Raw genomic sequence first — 22,655 nt, forward strand, 5'->3', positions numbered from 1 at the left:
CAGACATTATGTTTGAAGACTTTATCGTCAAAAGAACAAATGAAGCAAACTTACACTATTTTTTTGGATCGTGCACACACACACACACACACACACACACACACACACACACACACACACACACACACACACACACATATATATATATGCGTGTCATTCTGTATCTATATATGTATACAGAACGTCTACATTATAACACGTTTTACATGCAGTTTCCAATAGCATTTATATATGTATACACACACACACACACACACACACACACACACACACACAGAATGTAGTTTCCAATAGCAATGACAATTTAGTAATACATTCCATTTCTGAAAGAACCATATGCTGTGTACGCATTGAATAAAGAAAAAAAACACTATTGATGGAGGTTTATTTCAGTTATGTTATAACGGGTAAATGATCGTCGAATTTTTTGGGCTGGAACGAACCCCCACGGACTCGGTAAACTACGTAGAGAATGACGAACCCGATGATGAAGGAGACCAGGAGGAGTCCAACTGCCGTGCCACCCATCACCCCTGCAACACAACATTGCCGCATCCGTAACTATGGTGCCCACAAGTGGACATTCGTAACTACTCGTGTCATTCCGGCAAGTCGGATGCAGGTCATGGAAAGAGACGTGTAGTTACGAATGCACAAGGGGAATGCGCATGAATGTCTGTGCCTATTTGGCGTTAAGGGAAATAAGTATGAAAATATCTGTGATTGTGCATGTTTGGCGTTAAGGAAAGTACGCATGCATATCTGTGTCTGTGCCCATATGGCGTTAAGGGAAATACGCATGAATATCTGTGAAAAGCCGTGAATGTGCTTATTTGGCGTTAACCGGGATCGGGAGGTCCATGTGTATTTGTGATTGTGAGGCATAATCCACACGGATGTGCGTGATTGTTCGTATTTGGTGTCAGGCGGATTGCTTATGAATATTTGTGATTGTTAAGAACTGACGTTGGACGGAATCCACCTGCACCTGTGATTTACCTGCACTATAGCCGGTGCCAGGTGTAGCTGTGTTCTCGTTGACCGTCACATCCCAGCTGGAAGATGTGTAGGCCTTGGCTGTCATTGCTACCGGCTGAACAACAGAAAATATTGTTTATAGGAGTTGTGGATGAAGTGGCCATAGCAGAATGCGTTTATTTTCTTTTTACTTCTTTTCATTGATTGATTTATTTTAGTTTATTTTTGTATTCTTTAAAAAAAATTACATATATATTTTTATTTTTAATTTCTTGCGCGCGTGTGTGTGTGTGCGCGCGCGCTTTATGTCGCTTATAGCAATATTCCAGCATTGTCACGGTGGTGTAAACCAGGTACAGGCTGCACGCACTGTAAGCATGTGTCTTGTAAAACGGGTCTTCCGCATGAAGAAAGCGTCCGAGTGCTTTAACGATATAATAGTTCAGGGCGAAAGTGTGCTTTATTACACTATACATGGTGGTAGAACGGACTGTATTTCTTTTCTAAGATGTCGTATTTAATAACTTTTAAGCCTTATTGCGACTATTCTATGGCAGAAAACAAACGGTGTCTATGACTTAAATTAAGAATCCTTGCACAGGGCTAACTGACGCGCTGTTCTTTTGACGTGTCAGCCCCCTACGTTAAGACAAACGTTACTAGAAAAAACAAATGATGAACAGTTTGGTGACGGTTTGTGTTCGGGTTAAATATCTTCTCTAGATCATTTTCGTTACATCGGTGATTCTCTTAAACCATACAAGGCAATATGACCATCTCATTTCTACTACCAACGAAAGTTTAGATCAGTACATTCAGTTGTAGCTGACTAGACCTGCGACATTCCACGTTTGCATTGTGGGAATGTAAACATTGTATCCTTCGGAAAACATAAACGTAATATTTCCACCAGTGATGTTAGCGGTGTAATGCAACTGCAGCTGTACAGTTACATTGTGACGTAGTGCAAAAAAAGTTTGATTACGAATGGGCAGACTGGAATGGCGCAGTGACGTTAACACATTGTGACATGATGCAAAAAGTGCACATTATCGTCAGATAAAGTATTGTCGGCACCTTGGATCTTTCACCGAGGCATCGTAGAACAGTAGATATTGACAGATATATTTTAGACCTACAAACCTCGTCACAAATGTCATATTTAAGTTAAACACGTACCGTTTTTAAATTTGGAGAAATAAGCTGAATTGTGAACGTTCCCTGGTTGATGGCCGTCGTCAGTTTCGAAACTGCAGTCGCAAGAGGTACTTCCATGACGTGGTTTGTGACGTCACCAGAAACAGGCGGTACGTCAAGCAAGGTGAAGGACACGATAAGGTCGGCTTGAGTGTAGTCAATCTGTGGAGAGGAAACACGGAAGACCCTATGTGTCTGTCTGCGACAGGAACACATCGCAGTATGTTGTGGGTAGCTTCACTAACCCTGTTGGTTTCTTTTTGTTTACCCTGAGACAGATGACAACTTTGCTTACCATTATGGATTTTTTTATCCTGAGATCGATGCCAGCTGTACCTATCCTGTTGGAATTTTGTCCTGAGATGGATGGCAAGCCTTGTTACCTGGATCTTTTCTTTTTGTTTTTTCCAAGATACATGGCAACTCTAATTACCCTGATGGACCTTTTTGATTTCAGATGAATAGCAGCTGCACTCACCCTGATGTTGTTGATCCTAAGAGGTGTGACATTTGTAACAGCCTGTGCCTGCATTATAAGGTAGTACTTGAACAAATCCTCATCTACTTTCACCACCTCACGGAAGCTGCCTGAAACAGTTCAAGCTGGAAGTCAGTTTGATGCTTAAAGCCGTTAAACCAAATCAGTGGGTCTGTCTACCCGACCCCGTTAGTCGCCTCTTACGACAAGCATGGACTGACCATTCCTGACACGGATCTTCCAGGATCGCCTGTTACGACAAGCATGGCAGTGTTCGCGGTAGGTTTGTACGAGTGCGTGCAAAAATTATATTTAAATTTATAATCCAAATCTTTTGTGCGCGAAACTTTCATTACAATCACGAATCATTTCAAAATTATTGGTTATTTCATATGTTCCTGATTTAAGGTATTTAAATTACGTAGATCTGAATCTGTGGGTCCAAACCACACAGGCAAAATATTATTTACGTGTTCATTGCGTGAAAATCGCATGTTTCTGGGTTAATGCGAACACTGCAAGGGTTGCTGAAGGTCTTTCCTATCCCGGTCGCCATGGGCCTCCTCTTACGACAAGCATGGGGTGCTTAATAACATTCCTAACTTCAAGTTGGAAGTGACAATATCGATACACATGAGATATAACACTTAATTGTGCGGTTGTATTTGGCTGTAGGAGACGCTGCACTGACCTGGCAGGGCGAACTGGAAGGTCTTCCTGTGGAGGTAGTTGAAGCAAGGGCTGATGTCAAAGTTCCAGATCATTGGCTGATCTTCGTTGTAGTCGTAGAAGTTGTACACGAAGTGGGCGTTCTGCTGAGTCTGAATCCAGTGTGATAAATTCCTAGTGTGAAGTCTTAATTACACACATTGTGTTGCCAAGCCACTTATATAGTCATTCACGGAATGAACCTACGTAAATACCCCGAATCGTGCAGTCAACATAATAGAAAAAAATAATGACTATAGAAGGAATGATTTCATGATTCCACTTCGAAACGATCGTATGTTCGACACAAGGGTGTTTGACTACTGAACCAATTGTCTCAGGGACAAACTGTGAAATATGTTCATGAAGGAGCACACGGAATAGTTCCAACCGGAAACTGCCGTGGCAATTTGTCATCCTAAAAGATTCTGGGTTGTTCACTTTGGATGTCTTGATGAAGACAAGATACTGTTAGCTTGACCGTATTTTATGTGTGGTCTCATCTCGTGTATCTCACGTCCACTGTAGAAACTTAGACCCTAACGGTATGCAACTGTGTCCTATCATTTATAGTGAAGTTATCGTGACCTTTCGACCAACAACGACCAAAGCCACCTTCAACTAGAACACAGTAATGTAAACAGTTCCTTATGATCTATATGTTCAGAGCAAATACGCATTGCAAACTAATTGTTTCATTTTTCATACTTTATTATGATTTTTATTGGGTGATACGAACAGATCTAACATACCGTATTTCTTCTAATTGGCCAGATTGTGCATATATTTTTCAGTGGACTTCCTGCTTATTACAGGCGCGGCGATTTCAAATGCGCGTACTGGGTGTACTTAAAGTAACTGTTAGTTGCTGCCATAGGTGCTCGACTCTGATTTATTGATGTTCGACCTAAATATACAAGATATTTCCTCCTCCTGCTGCTGCTGCTGCTGCTGCTGCTGCTACTACTACTACTACTACTACTACTACTACTACTACTACTGTTGTTACTATTACTGCACGATAAGATATCTTATATATTTAGGTCATACTCATAAATATATCAGTCGAGCGCCTATGTGATCTGCTTTACCCCTGGCGCTTATTAAGGTTCGGCACTTATTACAGGAAATACAGTAGTTTTACAATGAAGCAAGCTGACGGTCATGCATACATGGTGTTTACATGGCAATGACAACCTTGTGATAAAGCAGCAAGTCGGTGCTTTTGTCGACGTATGTCCCGCATATACTCTTCTGGCAAAGAGTCACCATTGTATGAAAGGCACGGGCTCCATCCACAAACCATTCGTAACACGAATCCTAAGTGTTTATGATTGAAATTTGGACAACTTCACTATTCATTACGACGCATCCACAAATCGATCTTAACTCATCAGTAAATTCAAATTCGACCATTGTCGTAAATAACGACCGTCGCTCTCCTGTGGTGGAGGCCGTGAATATAGCGGTATTTCCAAATGACGTCATTACTTCAAGGGAATCCCTTCTCTCGGGTAGCAGACGACACCTGTATTTTATGTTGTCACTGTTACCGCGACTGATGAATTATAGCCCGTCGCTCACGAAGCCCAAATTCACAGCGAGTTGGCTCTTTAGGTCGCATGCGTTGCGCAAAATATATCCCTCGTCGTCTTCTTTCACAAAACAATTTGCCCAACAACAGGAGAATGCACTCTAAGTGAGTGTATCGGAAAGTTTGCGTTTCGTTTGTTTTCAAATTTACCTTGAGTTGAAGTATAGAAATACTGATCACGTAAAACTTCGGTGTGTTGATTTGAATAGACAACATTCTGACTGTGAATATCTGTACTTATAGGGTCGGATACAGCTGATTTAGAAGGGAGGGGAAGAGGTGCACACTCGCAGTAAAGGACTTCACTCAATCCGTCTGGCCTCTCATAACTTTTACTAGGTGTATTTACAAAATACATCTGACTGGGTCGTTTGATACTTCCTTAATAAACTTTCAAAGGTTTTGGCGATGTTTTTTTATCGCCACGAAATCTTTGTGAGAGATTACTTACCATACTTACGGTGACCTCAAGCATGACGGGCACTTTGGACTCCCCGTTACTGTAGCCAATCTCTTCCGTCACCTCGGGCTGTGGAGCATACGTCATACGTCACTACTACTACTACTACTACTACTACTACTACTACACGTCACAAACTACTTCTGTTGCTGCTACTAGTACTACTGCTACCACTACCACTACTGCTACTGCTACTATTACACCACCCCAACTATTTCTGTTGCCGCTGCTTCTACTTCTACGACTGCCACGACTACTACCGCTGCTATTGCTACTACGACCATTGCTGCTACTACTACTACTCCAGCTACTACTACTACTACTACTGCTACTATTATTACTACTGTTGCTGCTGCTACAATTACTACTACTGCTGCTGCTGCTGTGCTACTACTACTGTTACTGCTGCTACAACCACTGTTACTACTTTTCCTGCTAGTACTACTTCTACAGTTACTACCAATACAATATATGCAACCGTATGTTCTGCAACGACACGTGCCAAAGACGCAACGAGTCATAGAAGTAGCTCCAGGAATCTTCCTCGCACTTTTAAGTCTTAAAGCCTAAAATATATCGACATGCATTGGTCATCTACGCGTGGTCAGTACCTTTGCAAAATACCACTCAAACGTGGAGTTGACCCCGGTGACACCAGCCGGCCAGTCATGTCGGAGGGCTGTCCACACATCACACTTGATGTTCCGCACCGTGCGCTGCGGACAAGAACATACGCATACAGGACACTAAACTTATTAAACGAGTTCATGATTTAGTATCAAACGAGCGAAAGCGAAGATTGCTCTGTGCAAGCGGGCCCTGGAATACAAAGGACATACAACATTTTCCAAAATACTGGGCAACCGGGAGGATCTGGGTTCCCAGAATGAACTGTAATCGATATTACACTCAAAGACAGTAGACAATTTGAGTTTGGAGAATCGATTCAGGCCAGAGAAGTCTCTATTCAGTTGAATTAAGGCTCCATGCAATTAAATAGGGGCTCTATTTGATAAGAGATCCATCAACACCTGGACCAGAGAAGCCTCTATTTCATTATTTTAAGGCTCTATGCAATCGAATAAGGGCTGCATTCCATATTATTTAGATTATTTATATTATACAATTACATTAAAGCTCAATTAAGGTTCATTTTAATGTCACACAGTATTATGTTAAAAGCAAATATTATGTTTCCAGAATTTTCCAACGTTTCCTGCATTCGGAACACGCTATTCTTGATGAGGAAAGAATTACAGCATCTTACTGTTTTTGAATGCAATTTGGAGAAATGTTTCCAGTCAACACCATTGCCTCCGATGTGGATTCATTTACGACGTAGAGACAGCCAGGGTCCAACAGCCACTGACTGACTCACTCACTCACTGACTCACTCGCTGACTCACTCGCTGACTCACTCACTGACTCACTCGCTGACTCACTCGCTGACTCACTCGCTGACTCACTCACTCACTGACTCACTCACTCGCTGACTCACTCGCTGACTCACTCGCTGACTCACTCACTGACTCACTCGCTGACTCACTCGCTGACTCACTCGCTGACTCACTCACTCACTGACTCACTCACTCGCTGACTCACTCGCTGACTCACTCGCTGACTCACTCACTGACTCACTCACTCGCTCACTGACTCACTCACTGACTCACTCACTCACTGACTCACTCACTGACTCACTCACTGACTGACTCACTCACTCACTGACTCACTCACTGACTCACTCACTGACTCACTGACTCACTCACTGACTCACTCACTGACTCACTGACTCACTCACTGACTCACTGACTGACTCACTGACTGACTGACTCACTCACTCACTCACTCACTCACTCGCTGACTCACTCACTGACTCACTCGCTGACTCACTGACTGACTGACTCACTCACTGACTCACTCACTCGCTGACTCACTCGCTGACTCACTCGCTGACTCACTCACTGACTCACTCGCTGACTCACTCGCTGACTCACTCGCTGACTCACTCGCTGACTCACTGACTGACTGACTCACTCACTCACTCACTCACTCACCCATCCACCCACCCACCCACGCATGCGCTCGCTCGTCACTCACCGCTCCGACGTAGTGGTAACTCGCGTTGTTGAAGTTGAAGAATTCCTGCGATGTTCTGATGCGGACGTCGTTGCCGTTGATGACGTGTGCGTCCAGACTGGTAGCTTCTATAGGTTTTGCAGAACAGTTACCCAACATAGGATCTGATATATATGCTACACCTGAAATGGAGAAATAGACCAGCATGTCATCTGACTTATATCATACTACATCTATGACATCGACATCACTGTAAGTCCCTAACAGTGTTAACCAACAAATAGAAGGGAGGGAATCGCGTCCTCATGCAAATGTTGTGGGTATTGTGTGTTCCTGGCTGGACAAGACATGCTTACACTTCAGCGGGCACCTGGTCACCTGTATTCAGACCAGTGAGGACCCGGGTTAGTCTTGAGCCACCAAGCTTGTTGCAAGATCCGAGTAACGGGATCAGGTGGTCAGGTTTGCTGACTGAATGACTCATGTCATCGTACACCAGCTGCATATGTGAACACTCATGGACAGCACACGAAAAATGTTTCGTCACTATTCTCACGTTCTGGCTGTGTATGCGTTTGTACGAAGGGAGATAGCTTAGTTGTGTCAGAAGAGTTATCTGGTGAATTTAGATCACCTATGTAACAGGCTGGTAATTATCCTGACTGAACAGAGCAATTTGTAATGGATGTGAGGGTAATTCAGGAAGCCTGTTCTGTAGCCGTGCACTTCTACGAGGACGTCGGTGCAATATTGGGAGATGACCAGAGGGTGGTGCTGGTAGCTCACCTGTGTTGTAGACGTGGAGTTGTGTTGCAGTCGTGCACCTCTACGAGGTAGCTCACCTGTGTTGTAGTTGTGCATCTCCACGAGGACGTCATTGCCGTTTTGGGAGTTGGTGGAGGGTAGTTACGGTAGCTCACCTGTGTTGTAGTTGTGCACCTCTACGAGGACGTCGGTGCCAAATGGGGAGCTGGTGGAGGGTAGTAACGGTATCTCACCTGTGTTGTAGTCGTGCACCTCTACGAGGACGTCGGTGCCGTATGGGGAGTTGGTGGAGGGTAGTAACGGTATCTCACCTGTGTTGTAGTCGTGCACCTCTACGAGGACGTCGGTGCCGTATGGGGAGTTGGTGGAGGGTAGTAACGGTATCTCACCTGTGTTGTAGTCGTGCACCTCTACGAGGACGTCGGTGCCGTATGGGGAGCTGGTGGAGGGTAGTAACGGCATCTCACCTGTGTTGTAGTCGTGCACCTCTACGAGGACGTCGGTGCCGTATGGGGAGTTGGTGGAGGGTAGTAACGGTATCTCACCTGTGTTGTAGTCGTGCACCTCCACGAGGACGTCAGTGCCGTATGGGGAGCTGGTGGAGGGTAGTAACGGTATCTCACCTGTGTTGTAGTTGTGCACCTCTACGAGGACGTCGGTGCCGTATGGGGAGTTGGTGGAGGGTAGTAACGGTATCTCACCTGTGTTGTAGTCGTGCACCTCCACGAGGACGTCGGTGCCGTATGGAGAGTGGGCCGGAGGGTAGTACTTGTAGCTCACAAGGTTGATTGTATAGTCGTAACTCTCCTGTGAAGCCAGTCATAAAAACTTTATGCTATGTGATATTTTATTGTCCTGTAAAGTGTTCATCGTTTCTTTTGGTTTGAAAAAGCATTTTTCTGAGTCACTACCCCAGTGAACTGGTCTAATTTGTCGTTGATGTCTTCTCTCTTATGCCAAAACGCGTTGGTTAATATCTCACAAATATGTTGTGATGATGATGATATATTGACGATATTTTTGTCTGTTAACCTTGCAAACAACTAAATGCATCTCACTTATAAACGTGAAATAGCATTATTGCATCGTATCGTGTAGGACCGTTCTATTCTCGGCCATGTTTCCTGTCAACCACGCATCACTTATATTTGATTGACTGTATCACTTTTGCTAACAGTTTATATTTCAGCTCTATGTTTGTCAGGAACTCAAAGTTCAAAGTCCTAAATACACGGGTGCCATTGTATAAAACAACCCTAGTACTAAGACTACCTTAAGTCTATGTTAAGGTATGGCAGTTACGGTCACCTTAGTACTAAGACTACCTTAAGTCTATGTTAAGGTATGAGAGTTACGTTCATCTTAGTACTAAGACTACGTTATGTCTGTGTTAAGATGTGGGAGCTACGGTCATCTTAGTACTAAGACTACCTTATGGGAGCTACTGTCACCTTGGTACTAAGACTACCTACAGTCTATGTTAAGGTATGGGAACTACGGTCACCTTAGTACTAAGTGTACCTACAGTCTATGTTAAGGTGTGGTAGTTACGATCACCTTAACACTAAGATCGCTTTGTACAACGGCACCCAGGGTCCCGATTCTCAAAGCACTCGTAACATTACGACCTGTCGCAACTCTATAGTTTATCATAGCCTTACGAATGACGCAGCGCTACGAACGTTTTGTCGACTGGGGCACTGCAACAATTCAGGTTTTCCTGCAACACAGGCTGGGTTGTCTGGTTAGTACTGGAATATTTCTATCCTCAAAGTACGAGCAATGGGGATTTTGACTCATATTCAAATAACGTATAAACTCATCTCACCTTGATGAAGCCTATGGTCTGCTCCTCGGGGATGACGATCTCGGAGTAATAGTGAAAGAAATCGTTCACAGAAGGCAGTGGTTTTGTATTCTTGCGGTTTGGACAGTACGCTCCTTTGGGGATCTAAAGACGGGGTAATATGATATGCATTATATAACACCCGAGTAACCTTCATGTAAGAGAGTGGATTGGTAGGTGACTGTGAGTGAATGAGTGAGTTTAGTTTTACTCAGCAATATTCCAGCCATATGGTAGCGGTTTGTTAATAATCGAGACTGGACCAGACAATCCAGTGATCAGCAGCATATGAGCATCGATGTACGCAAAAGGGATACGATGAAATGTGTCATCCAAGTCAGGGAGTCTAACCACCCGATCCTCTAAGGTGCATGTGTGTTTTCATGGGCATGCGATATATTAGGTTTCACATTTCAGAAAAACCTATATCATCTTTAGTCAGTGAGTCACTGACACTGGTAGCTAAAGGCGGCCCAACAATCTCATATCAATGAGACTGTAGGATTCTGTTGCTGCAAACAAAGATATAAATTGCCTCATGGTGCGTCCTTTTGTGATCGTCGATAGACCACTGAGATTGCAAAGAAGAAGTCTAGTTTCTAACTGGCGATTTGACTTGAAATTGGACAAACCAATACAAACCTCGTACTTGTCATCCGAGACACTGGTCTTAAAGTCTGTGAATTCGTAGATGTGATGGAAGGGAGAACTGTATGATGAATTCACCGTCTTCTTGCCCTTGATCTCACAGCGGACAGGTACCTGGGTCATGGCTATAGCCGTGTTCCACGAGTTCTTGGCTGTGAGGTACAGAGGAATGTGAGTGAGTTTGCTTTTATCCCGTTTTAGAAATACTCCAGCATCATATATAGCAGGGGGACACCCGAAATGAGCTCTGAAATCAAACCTATGTCATCGACGTGACGGGCGATCACTGTAACCACAACGTTGCCCCACCACCAACCCTGGGGAGAAGAGAAGCTTATAAGTAAGCCTCACACTAGGTGCCAGATTGAAGTCTTTCAATGGCCACATCGTCTGCCTGTTGAATTTGTGCATGATACAGACCAGTCCGTTGCGAACAGACTCCCTTGCGGGCAATGCAGCAGTCAGTGATAATCAAGCTATATCTCACAGTAAGCCTCATTCCCTGATTGATTCTGTGTAGAGCTCTTTATCAAGTACACACTGCCTCAGTGAGCGGTTACGATTGGAATGGTTTGGACTTAGTGTACTAAGCTGATAAGGGTTACTGTAGACGGTATGTCAGTGGACTAACGTCTAAATATATAAAAAAAACAACCGTTGGTTAGCAGCAATATCTGTATCTAGCAATGCACTTTGGTCTGTCAGCGAAAAAGGACTATGTTCATTTCGCCTCTCGCTCATCGAGTCACTCTACGAGTGAACCAACTCCTCACTCAGGAACTCACCCAACTATTCATTGAACGACTCATGTAACCAACGCGCCTCTCGTTCAATCTGCACTCAGCAGAATTCTAAAGTATTCACACTACAGACAGTTGATACTCACTCACTCACTCACTCACTCACTCACTCACTCACTCACTCACTCACCTCAACTCTCTGTTATCAGCTCGCTTACCTCACCTGTAAAAGACCAAAGGATCTTCACGGAGGCTTTGAAGTCATCCAGATAAGCACAGGACTGAAACTGGTCCACCAGCATCCCTCGAACGCGCTTCACCCCCAAATACGTTTCTTTCAGGGTCCTCCCAAACCTCATCGCCCCACCAACTGAATAAATGCTCTCAGACCCATTCGGGCTTTTAGTCACCCCGAACAGGTACTGGTTGCTGGTGTTAGTGAGAGGCTGGACTTCACATCCTGCGAACGTGCCATCTGCGACAGGAACACAAAACAATTTTTTTGTTGTTGCTAATGTTCTTTCTTTGTTGTTTAACTTAGCAATATTTTACCGACAGGACGTTGGCTCAATCTGAACCAATAAATCATGTGAACGATATCATGAGTATCGACGTGCAGAAGTGTGATACTTTAGTTACACGGTGTTTTGAAAGTGTGTACAGGACCCGAATGAGACACGGACTGTAAGACAATTTACAAGGGTTTCACAATCATGTACACCCTTTATTACAATTAAGATCTTTCTGTTTAGCTGATCTTCAAACAACAACATTCAACCGTCGGCAGAATGAGACGCTAAACGTTTCGCCGTGACAATATCTGAACGATCAGAGAGAACGATAACACGGAACAGCTTAGTCTATGATGGGCATGTATGTGTAAATGTTGTGGTGACTTGTTATTTCTGTTTCATAATTAGGTTTTTTGGACACATTTTCCTACAATACTACATCCACTTTAACAATTTCCTGACGTTACGATATTTAGTATGCACCCACCTTCAGGGCAATAAGACGGCATACATCGGGAAAAACCCGTTAACCGACAATAAACTACTCACAATGAAGAGACAAAATTCCCATATCGTGGACATGTTTGTTATAATATTGGCACCGAATCAACTCTCACCGGATCCTGGAACGAATAAGGACGAAACACTGCCTGGCTACCATATCGTGCCAGGCGTATTAGTGCCCTCTACTACGACGCTGTGAACCTGTGTCTATCGCACATCTCACACAGGGCTTTCGTGTCATAACAATCCACAACAAGCTACCTCAATGTAAACCATTAGAGCAGAACAACACATTATCCCCCTTAGACGAGTGGAGCATTGCAAACACAATTGAAAATATTGTCTGTTAACGATATATGTTTCTGGCAATATTCATTATAATGTCAAAAACAACACACGCAATTTATGAGTGAACATGTTTTTACGGTTAATCACTGAGACGTTTGTTTCGGCGTTTAGTGTAGACAGGTATGTCAAGGTTAAATGCACTAATTGAAGCGGGTTAGTCAAGGCTTATATTGTACCCAAATACAACCATGTGTCCCTCAATCAGTGATCCTCACATATGTACCAGCTTACCGATGGCCTCCAGCACCATGATGTATTCCCTAGTTTTGTAGTCGTAGATGACGTCGGCCTTGACTCCCATCTCGTACTGCTGGACGGCGCCCCTGTTGCCAACTTGGTCGTACCATTCTTCCACGTCCGTCGTGTAGTTTTTGTCGAGGATGTTGCACTCTACCCGTGCACTAAACTGGTCCGGCAGCTTCGGCGTTGGCCCTTAACAAAGTACATTCAAGTTGCAGCTATACATACTGGGGGAAACAGATGTCAGATGTCATTCTACTGCGCTATTCACAGCAGGCGATGACAACTGGAAAATAAATACGGAATGCCTGAATTTTCACGCATTCCTTTGTTTGTTCTCACAGAATATAATCAGCTGTGTGACATAAAGCGCGGAGATCTAGATCTCAGTATTTTAGTTACGTGTACAAGAACAGAGTCGTCAAGGGACAGTGCAAGAAGCTGAAGTAACTCATGAATGAATTGTCCGTTTTGAAACGTTTGTACAACACACAGTTTGCTGGAATGTAAGAGTCATTTGTGTGTCACGAGTGCATAGTAGAGAGGGCGGAACGTAGACGCACCAGCTCTTGAGTGGTGACTCAATTGTTACTTATACCATTCAGCTGTTTCTTCCTTTCCTCCCACCACATCCTCCAGCTCTAACTACTACCACTCAACTCTCATTTCCTACATGCACCTGTCACTTCTACCACCCATCTCTCACTTCTACCACTCAAATCTCCCTTCTAAATTCAGTTCTCCATAGTCCAACCCCTAACGCCATGCCCTGTCAAAGCACAATCTATCCACACTAAACTTTCCCACCCCTGATTATATGTCCCTACCTTACCCTACCCCGACCCCATCATTGTCGAAATGGCCTCCCTTAAATATCTCCCGACCCTCCACCCTCAAAGTTCCCCTCTTCACTCCACTATGACCTTCCCTTTCCTTGCCCCAACAGCCAAATCCTCCCTACCCTTACCATCTCACCACCACCGCTCAACCCCTCCCATCAACATGACGGTCTTCCCTATCCTTACTGCTGCTGTTAGGTCCGACACTATACCCAACCCCACAACCCCTTCCGCTACATCCTCCCTATCACCACTACGGCTTTGTCAGCCTCAGTCCCCTTCATTTCAATTGCCCAGATCCCTAGACTCAGCCTTAGCACTACCCCACGGCCACCCGCTACCCACTACAATCACTACCTGGGTTGCTGCCGTCAGAGGGAGTGCACACGCTGGGATCCGGGGTCAAGGACGCCGTCAACGTCAGAAACAACACCATCCACAGGGAAAAGAAGACTCGCCCCATCCTGTGACTGAGAAGACATATTCTTAGTTCTGACAGCAAAGATATACTGAACAGCAAAAGATAAGCAACACTGTTTTTACTCAAGTTTTTAAAACAGAAGACACAAAAACGAGCTCTTATTTTGAGATTTCATTTTTTTCGAAACTTGCGTTTTTTGCAGTTCTGTATATGTCAAACACATATCTTGTCAGTGCATTCTGGAAATAAACATCGCACCATAATATTCCATTGGTTTTAAATGTGCAGTATTTAAATATACCCTAGCGTCTTGAAATAAATGCCCTGAACATGATAAGCGCACAAAAATAAACGCTTATCGTGAATTCATGTTGTAAGATGCGGTCAACTGAAAACGACCAGAAATTCCATGTTGTCCAGAGGATAATCCTTACAATAAATTCATACTCTTCCAGGAGGGTGTGAGTGAGTGTGTTAATATTTAACGTCAAATCGGCAATATCTCAGCCATAATTTGGCGAAAACAGTTTATATAAGAAAACTGAAAACAATTCGGAGAATGAACCCTGTCCAGGTGGACAGGAAAAGTACAAGGGTATCACAAATATGGATATAAAACTAGCATGGAAAAGTAACACATTCTAGTAATTAAGGCACACTATACAGTATAAAACACGTGCTATAGATCGTCAACAACTGAAGGTAGATCACCATAGCTAGGGACCATGGCGCTCTCCTAGGAAATGTGGATGTTCCGTGTTTCCTAATCTCCTAAGGAGACATCAGCTAAGCTATTATAAGATTTCAACGATGCCACATATACTTGTCTTGTTACTTGATTCTCATATATGGCAACTGGTTTCACCTAAACGACCATCGTTCCATTGTTTTTCGAAGACGGTCACTTCAATACGATAACGCAAGGAAAGCCAGAAATGAAAATGACGTCATAATTTCTGACGACATACATTTCTGACGTCATAAACGATTTATGTATTTAGGCGAATAGGAAATAAAACCATCTGATATTTCCACAAGTGTCTCAGAAAACCACATTTGCTGCATGTTCTCGGTGACATATCTTCAAAAACACGCCTTCATCTATTGGCGCTTGGAGTTTGCTCGTACTCTGAGTGAGTGAGTGAGTGAGTTTAGCTTCACGACACATACTGTCCATAATGTGACTTTCTGAGAGGTTCATTACCGATACGTCGACATTCTGAAGCGTGCCAAAACAAACTAGCAAGGGAGAAGCCGATAGTCTCTACGCACGGCCGACTGGATACGATGGGATCAAAATGTTGTTACATTCACACGGGTTATGCTGAACATAGAAATGGGGAAAAAAAATCAGCATTTGTTCATGTATGAACAGTAAGGGAATAATATGTAAATGGAATTATAACACCTAAACAGTATCAATGCACTTCATGTACAAATTTGAGCGAAATTATCAATTGACTAATCACCGGGCTAATCATGGACACTTTACTTCAACATTAATATATGAGATGTCGAGTCCGTAAACTGCATGATGCCACTGATAGGGTGGTCACTGGTCTCTGATAGGGTGGTCACTGATAGGGTGGTCACTGATACGATGGTCACTGGTCACTGATAGGGTGGTCTCTGATAGGGTGGTCAGCAGTGGCATACATAGAAAGTCCCATCACCGAAGATAGCATAAGTTCGACAGAATATCATTGAAAGCAAACGTCATGTCTTTCTCTTGCTTTTCTATACACGTAAAGAGGATATCAAACGACCTTCCGTGTAATACCATCTTTATTAAAAGAGTGAAAGCAAGTTTGATACTAAATCTTTCACGAGTTTAATGAAAATCGTATTTCACGGAAGCGAGTTTAAAATTCTGTTTATTACTTTCATCTAGCGGAATTACACTAGTGTAATATTGCCGTAAGAATCTTACACTGCAGTATCTTTCACGGGCGAGTAATAAAACCCCAAACACACAGGTGTCTACCACCCCATCAAGTAAGAAGAAAGGAATGGGAAAGCTGTGTATTTGCCATGACAGAATTGATGTTTGAGACATCCGCCATGCTTCCTTACATGTGAGTTATGATTGGATTAATAAGAGACACTGAGCGAACCCACTAATTATTATTATTATTTATTCCAGCAGCAGAACAAATCTCACACTCATAATCTCACATCTCACATAATTGGTGATCACCTTTCGCAAACTGAGTTCAACTTTGGGTTGCAAACAGACATTAATCCCTTGAAATAACAACGCTAAAACAACATATCACGTCAACGGATGTTTATCCTCAACCCTGGGGATCAACGATTCCGCAAGACATCGTCTGCATCAGACAATCCAGTGATCAACAACATGAGCATCTATCTACGCAGTTTGGATACGATGACACCTGTCATTCAGGTTAGTGAGCCTCACCAACCGATAACGACTGTCGCCTCTTATGGCAACAATGAGTAACTGAAGCTCGGGTCTAACCCGGATTTTCACGGGTCTCTTCGAGCCCTCACCCCATCACTAAGATCGATATATTAAGATCGATATATTCAACAAGTTCTAGAGCAACGTCTAGTCTTTGTATATATAAAATTTTGATAATAACGAATAAAGTCAAATGGGGTGGGGGTGGGTGGGGGTGTTCTAAATTTGCTTCAATTAGGGTTTAAGGGAACAGGGAGGGCTAGGTAGAAGGATAAATAATATGGTTCATGGACTGTGAGACACAGTAAGCAGGTTCCAGATCGCTTCAAAGGAAAGGGGCAGTAATCAGACGACATGACAGTTGGATGTATTCGATAAATACACTGAAACCATGTTTACGTCGTGATCACACTCGTGAAATACTCCAGTACATGAAAACAATCCGTAAAATTGAATGGGTTTTTCAACGCAAGATATGCCCTGTTAATTGCCAGATTTAAGTAGTAAATGAAGTAAGACAGTGTATTCACCTGTGTCCATGTGATGACCCTGTGATAGCGGCCATGTTGAACTCAAGTCACACCCCAGTGCTGTTATCTCCTATCTTCAAGTCAAGTTGCAGATATCACTCCAGGTACAAGCACACACCACTCAGGCCGCGCTAGTCACAGATACCTACATCCACCTGCCACGCTGAAACGACGTGTTGTATCGTATAGGTGTCGACCTGTCTGCACAAAATGAAGTGAAATGGCTGACCCTCTAATTTCATCACTGTTAAAGTTTTTGTCATTTCGCGAAATGATTTATTTCACAATCTGACTGTAAAAAGGTGGAACCTATAAATGTTAACCTTGCCCTTTGAAGTATATCGTGAGCTTCGGCATATCATTGTCATTGCGACTGTTCCCTTGATTGACTGGGCTAGCTGGAGAGTCAAAATCCGCACTGTTACCAAAAAACAGCTAACAACATTGTCATTTTGTGTTGTACACATATTGCCTGGTTTGCAAAATCTTCTGTCAGGTCTTATGTATAAGAGAAAGCTATAAATGTTACTCATTTCGTGAAGTAATTGGAATTTTCACATATTGCATTGTGCTCACAGGTACTTCACGGAATGAATGAGTCATATACTCACTACGCAAAATGACTGAATACATAGATTGACTATAACACATACATGAGTCCAGAACTCTTCATCTTCATCACTCGGCTCTTCAGCTTGAACGTGGAATGGTGAAAGATCTTGTGCAGAAAAAATACATTTTGAAAAGCAGCATCCAGACTCATCTTTCATGCAATTATTGTACCTGCAGAAATCAGGTACGCGAGTGTGCGTAGTTCAGTAGTGTGAAATAACTTGAAAGGGTAGGGTAAACAAACACTTTGTATTCTCTTTATATACAACTTCAAAATATACAGCAAACAACCCGTTTTATACCTTCGCATATCATGTTTTCGTTTGAATTCACCGACAGGTAACATTTTGCCTTCAGAGTACTTTAAATCTTTCATAAATATAACGCCTTCCTTGATCTGTACCTAATAGGTTTTTGGTCTATTCCTATTTCATCATTATTCCACAAACACTATATTGACTAAAACGTTTTTGAAATCTCGAGCGTACGACAGAGGCACCTTCTAAAAAGCGTTATTGATATCTAGAGTCACGTGTTGTCTAATATAGTAACTGTCTGAAAAAGCCAAAGTAAATGTATATCATTCAACCCATTTGTACAAACATTACTCCATTTCTTTTCTCCATTTTGTAATCTATCCACTTTAGTTTTGAGTAACTATAATTTCCTTTATATTTTGAACTTTTATACCTCCATGCTCTGGATAAATAACTAACATATGTGGTTTAACTTTATCAGGTTTAATTTTGTATTATTACGAAACAGGTACTGAAGCTTTCCAAAATTTTATTCCTTTAATGTCTGCATTACTTTTCATCATAATGTCTAAAATTAGTTCACAAATTATGAAAAAGTATGGGACTGTTGGGTAACCTTGGCGACAGCCGCGTCCAATTTTGAAAGGATGTGAGGCAAAAGCGTACACACGATTCCACACCATTATACAGCGTTTTAACCCATTGCATAATGCTTGCACCAGCGTTGAAAATCAAGCCCGTAACCTCTTCAATATATACTCTTAAAAAAAAGTAGGGGTTCTTTATTTTCTATTTTTTTTATTTACGATTCAAAAGATTTAGGAGACCCGTGAAGGTCCCGGGGTAGAATAGGCCTTCAGCAACCCATGCTTGCCATAAAAGGCGACTCAGCTTGTCGTAAGAGGCGACTAACGGGATCAGGTGGTCAGGCTTGCTGACTTGGTTGACACATGTTATCGGTTCCCAATTGCGCAGATCGATGCTCATGTTGTTGATCACTGGATTGTCTGGTCCAGACTCGATTATTTACAGACCGCCGCCATATAGGTGTAATATTGCTGAGTGCGGCGTAAAACTAAACTCACTCACTCACTCATTTAGGAGATTCATCGGAGTCCATCAGTGTTGATATGGTATTATTGAATGTTTCAGAGTGCATCACCATTTGCACTTACTTACAACCATAGTTAAATTATTTCGAATGTAGTCGTTGCTGAAAGATGATTGGTGTATGCCATGTAATTTGCATGTACACGAATTTCATTTTGAAACAAACGACTGGAAACAAACACTTACCAATGTGTGGTGCGTCAAAATTAATGCTGTACGTGATTTTTCGACCTTATTGAAAAAAAACCCGTCAAAATCAAGAATGGGATCCCATGCTACTGCGTTGTGCACACACATATCATGCGTTGTGTTTAGGGGCGGTAATAGAGGGAAATGGCGCTGCGTTCATAAGACGTCTGTCCTTGAAACGTTTGTTAACGTTTACACTTCCTATCCAAATTGAAAGTTCATTATCCCCTACTTTTGTATGTGTATAACTACCCAAAATGAAGCCTTTTCGATCCTCATCGATAATATTTGGTAGAACACTTTTGATATTATTTCCAATTAAGTTCAGTTCCATATTTATCACGACAAATCTCCACTGGTGGTGCAGGGGTAGTACTAATAAAGTCACAATATAAATGACAAATTGTTATGATCACTTGTAACAATATTAGTGTGTTATCATTTTATGGTGTTATTGATAGTTCTTATAAATGTTGAAATATTCATAACAAGTGAATAATCATCTAAGGTAAACAGTAGTTTTATTCTTGCGAGATTCGGCAATGTACTGTAATAAGTAGGGATATATTGGGATCTTATGTTGTGAAAAAAACCCGAAATTTAAAAAGGTAGTGAAATTCGTCGGCTATAGCCGCTGATTTACATAGACAACAATTTCTGTTTATTCTTGGTATAGCTTTCCAGCGGCACCCGTGAAGTTCTCGGGGTAGAATAGGCCTTCAGCAACCCATGCTTGCCATGAAAGGCGCCTATGCTTGTCGTAAGAGGCGACTAAAAGGATCGGGTGGTCAGGCTTGCTGACTTGGTTGGCACATGTCATCGGATCCCAGTTGCCCAGATCGATGCTCATGTTGTTGATCACTGGATTGTCTGGTCCAGACTCGATTATTTACAGACCGCCGCCATATAGCTGTAATATTGCTGAGTGCAGCGTAAGACTAAACTCACTCTCTCACTCACCCAGCGGCCAGTCTCTATTGGTTCGATGTCTGATGACATGATGGGTCTAGAGACGTATACAGGTAATACAAGGTATTTTTCAAACGACGGCAGATATTTGAACAGTTTATGATAATTACCCTTTGAACTTACATGGATATCTTATCTAAATTTCTGTATAAAATGATTTTTTAAGATTTGTTTCGACCATTGAGGCTAGCCACTGTTTACAAACACAACTAGGTTATATCCAATACTATGCAGTGGTCGATGTTCCTATTTCATATGAAGTATTTGAAAGAAAAATAGGTCGCCAAGTTTTTTTTAAGATGACTTTGCGTGACAGCTAGTTCTTGAATCTTTTAACCATAGTGCAGAGACTTTGGCAAAACATAACCGAAGTCTTTCCAGACGAAATTAAAAAATTCTGTGAAGCCATCATTTTTCATGATAGGGAATGCTAATAATACTTCGGTCTTACTTAAATCGCCTTTTCACCAACGTCCTGTTAACACTCCGTGGCGGGCAGGGTGCAAGAAAACTGAACCACAAGTTCGCACCAACAACATTTTGCTGAATACTGCCAGGATGTTAATATAGATGTGTGTAAACTAAATGAAAAAAACCCAAAACAACAAACAGACACACACACAAACAAACAAAAAAAACCATACAAACCAAAAAAGTCCCCAAAACCCAAAGCGGCAATTCTCAGGATTATATTCAGGCCTAGATTCTTCTGGAGATGAAATAGTTTTCAAGTTACTCTATTACGAGAGCCATACTTGGCTTCGTTTTACAGCTATCTAAGCGAAGGGTGAACGTACCCTTCCTGCCTATTCAGCATTTCTTTGTGAGTGAGTGAGTTATTATTTAACGTCACATTGGCAATATTTCAGCCATATCGTGACGAGAACATTTAACAGTGAATTGGAATATATGTATATCATAAAAACCTGTCGTCAAAACAACTAGAATATCACAGTCATAATTTAAAACTAGTGTGGAAAGGTAAAACTAATATCACAATTTGGTCAAGACGATATAAAATACGGGCTATATACCACCAATAACTGAAGGTAGATCACCATACTAGGGACCATGGGGACTTACAGTACACTTGCTTCCTGCGTGGACCCTAGCTGGATTTACATCATCCCTTCAGTCGTTAGTAATTTAGGACATCTAGCCAAACATTAAAAGACACTTATTCTACGATTAAAAATGTGAAAAGTTTTAATTTACTTTGAATGTTTGTGAACTTACTTTCAGGACTTTTCTTTTGGAGTGAGTGAGTTAATAGTTAACGTCACATCGGCAATATTGCAGCCATATCGTGACGAGAACAATTTAATTTATACCAAGATTAAAATTAATAAATTTAGAACATGAAAACCTGCCATCGAAGGACAGAAAAAATACTAGATTATCACAGATCTGAACATAAAACTAGCATGTGAAACTAAAACAGTGTAATTAAGAGGACAATATAATATAAAAAACGGGCTATAGATTGCTAACAACTGCTACCTGCGTGGACCTTAGCTGAATTTACATCATCCCTTCAGCTGTTAGCAATTTCGACACATCTAGCCAAAAATTAAAAATACACATATGCTACGATTAAGAGAAGTGGAAAGTTAAATTTACTTTGAATGTTTTAGGACTTACAAACCCTCTCAGGAGGACAATAGTTTTACAGGACTTTAAGCCCTGTCGATGATACAGCCACTAAAAATCGGAGTTACTAATTCAAACTTCCGATAATAAAATATTTATCTATTTACAAATCCGTTGACAAATGTAATTCTTCTAAGAATGAAATAATTAAATGAGCACTAATATCGTTAAAAAGATCCTTCAAAGTTCTTGAGTTAAAATACTTATCCCTTGTGATGGACTATTCAGCACAGTCAAGTAGGACATGCTTGACTGTGATTCTTTCATCACAAGGGATGCAGAGTATATCTTGTATGGCCAATACCACATCGTCGTACAATGACCTCTTCGAACCTGGATTGACAACCTAAGTAGAGTTTAATTGCATGTAATTTACTGTTACCTGCTTGAGTGCCCCACTTCTTCTCCATCAGTTCACGGTCATAAGATCTAATTGTAGCTTTATTATCTGAGTATGGAATAAGAAGTGGAGTCATTGATTTGTTGAGCGATGCCTTTGCAGCAAGATCTGCCATTGTATTCCCAGAAATGCCAACGTGACTGGGTAACCAACAAAAGA

At 42.0% G+C, this 22,655-nt stretch overlaps 1 protein-coding gene across 2 annotated transcripts; it reads right to left on the bottom strand.

Annotated features, from left to right (window-relative positions):
• Positions 1-367: 367 nt before the first annotated feature.
• Positions 368-17,381, bottom strand: LOC137259246 (uncharacterized). 2 transcript variants are annotated; one of them, XM_067796874.1, is made up of 15 exons: positions 17,310-17,376; positions 14,291-14,403; positions 13,086-13,286; positions 11,714-11,965; positions 10,745-10,902; positions 10,085-10,207; positions 8,958-9,063; positions 7,513-7,673; positions 6,027-6,131; positions 5,407-5,484; positions 3,345-3,474; positions 2,654-2,763; positions 2,158-2,337; positions 1,000-1,093; positions 368-533 (listed from the first exon to the last, which is right to left on the bottom strand). In XM_067796874.1, exons 1-15 carry the CDS (start codon positions 17,342-17,344, stop codon positions 394-396), a joined length of 1,986 nt encoding a protein of 661 aa, XP_067652975.1. In that variant the 5' UTR covers positions 17,345-17,376; the 3' UTR covers positions 368-393. The 2 variants fall into 2 exon arrangements, with proteins under 2 accessions (XP_067652975.1, XP_067652976.1); XM_067796875.1 differs by having other exon boundaries at positions 369-533; positions 14,291-14,397; positions 17,310-17,381.
• Positions 17,382-22,655: the final 5,274 nt, after the last annotated feature.

Source organism: Haliotis asinina, chromosome 13, assembly GCF_037392515.1.
Source record: "Haliotis asinina isolate JCU_RB_2024 chromosome 13, JCU_Hal_asi_v2, whole genome shotgun sequence".
NCBI lineage: Eukaryota > Metazoa > Mollusca > Gastropoda > Lepetellida > Haliotidae > Haliotis > Haliotis asinina.

Excerpts from the sequence above, each read along its gene's own strand:
- LOC137259246 (XM_067796874.1), bottom strand. The coding sequence starts at position 17,344 with ATGGCCGCTATCACAGGGTCATCACATGGACACAG. Across the intron at positions 10,208-10,744 it reads TCTCGGATGACAAGTACGAG|ATCCCCAAAGGAGCGTACTG; the intron begins GTTTGTATTGGT and ends CCCCGTCTTTAG. Across the intron at positions 7,674-8,957 it reads GGTGCACGACTACAACACAG|GTGTAGCATATATATCAGAT; the intron begins GTGAGATACCGT and ends TCTCCATTTCAG.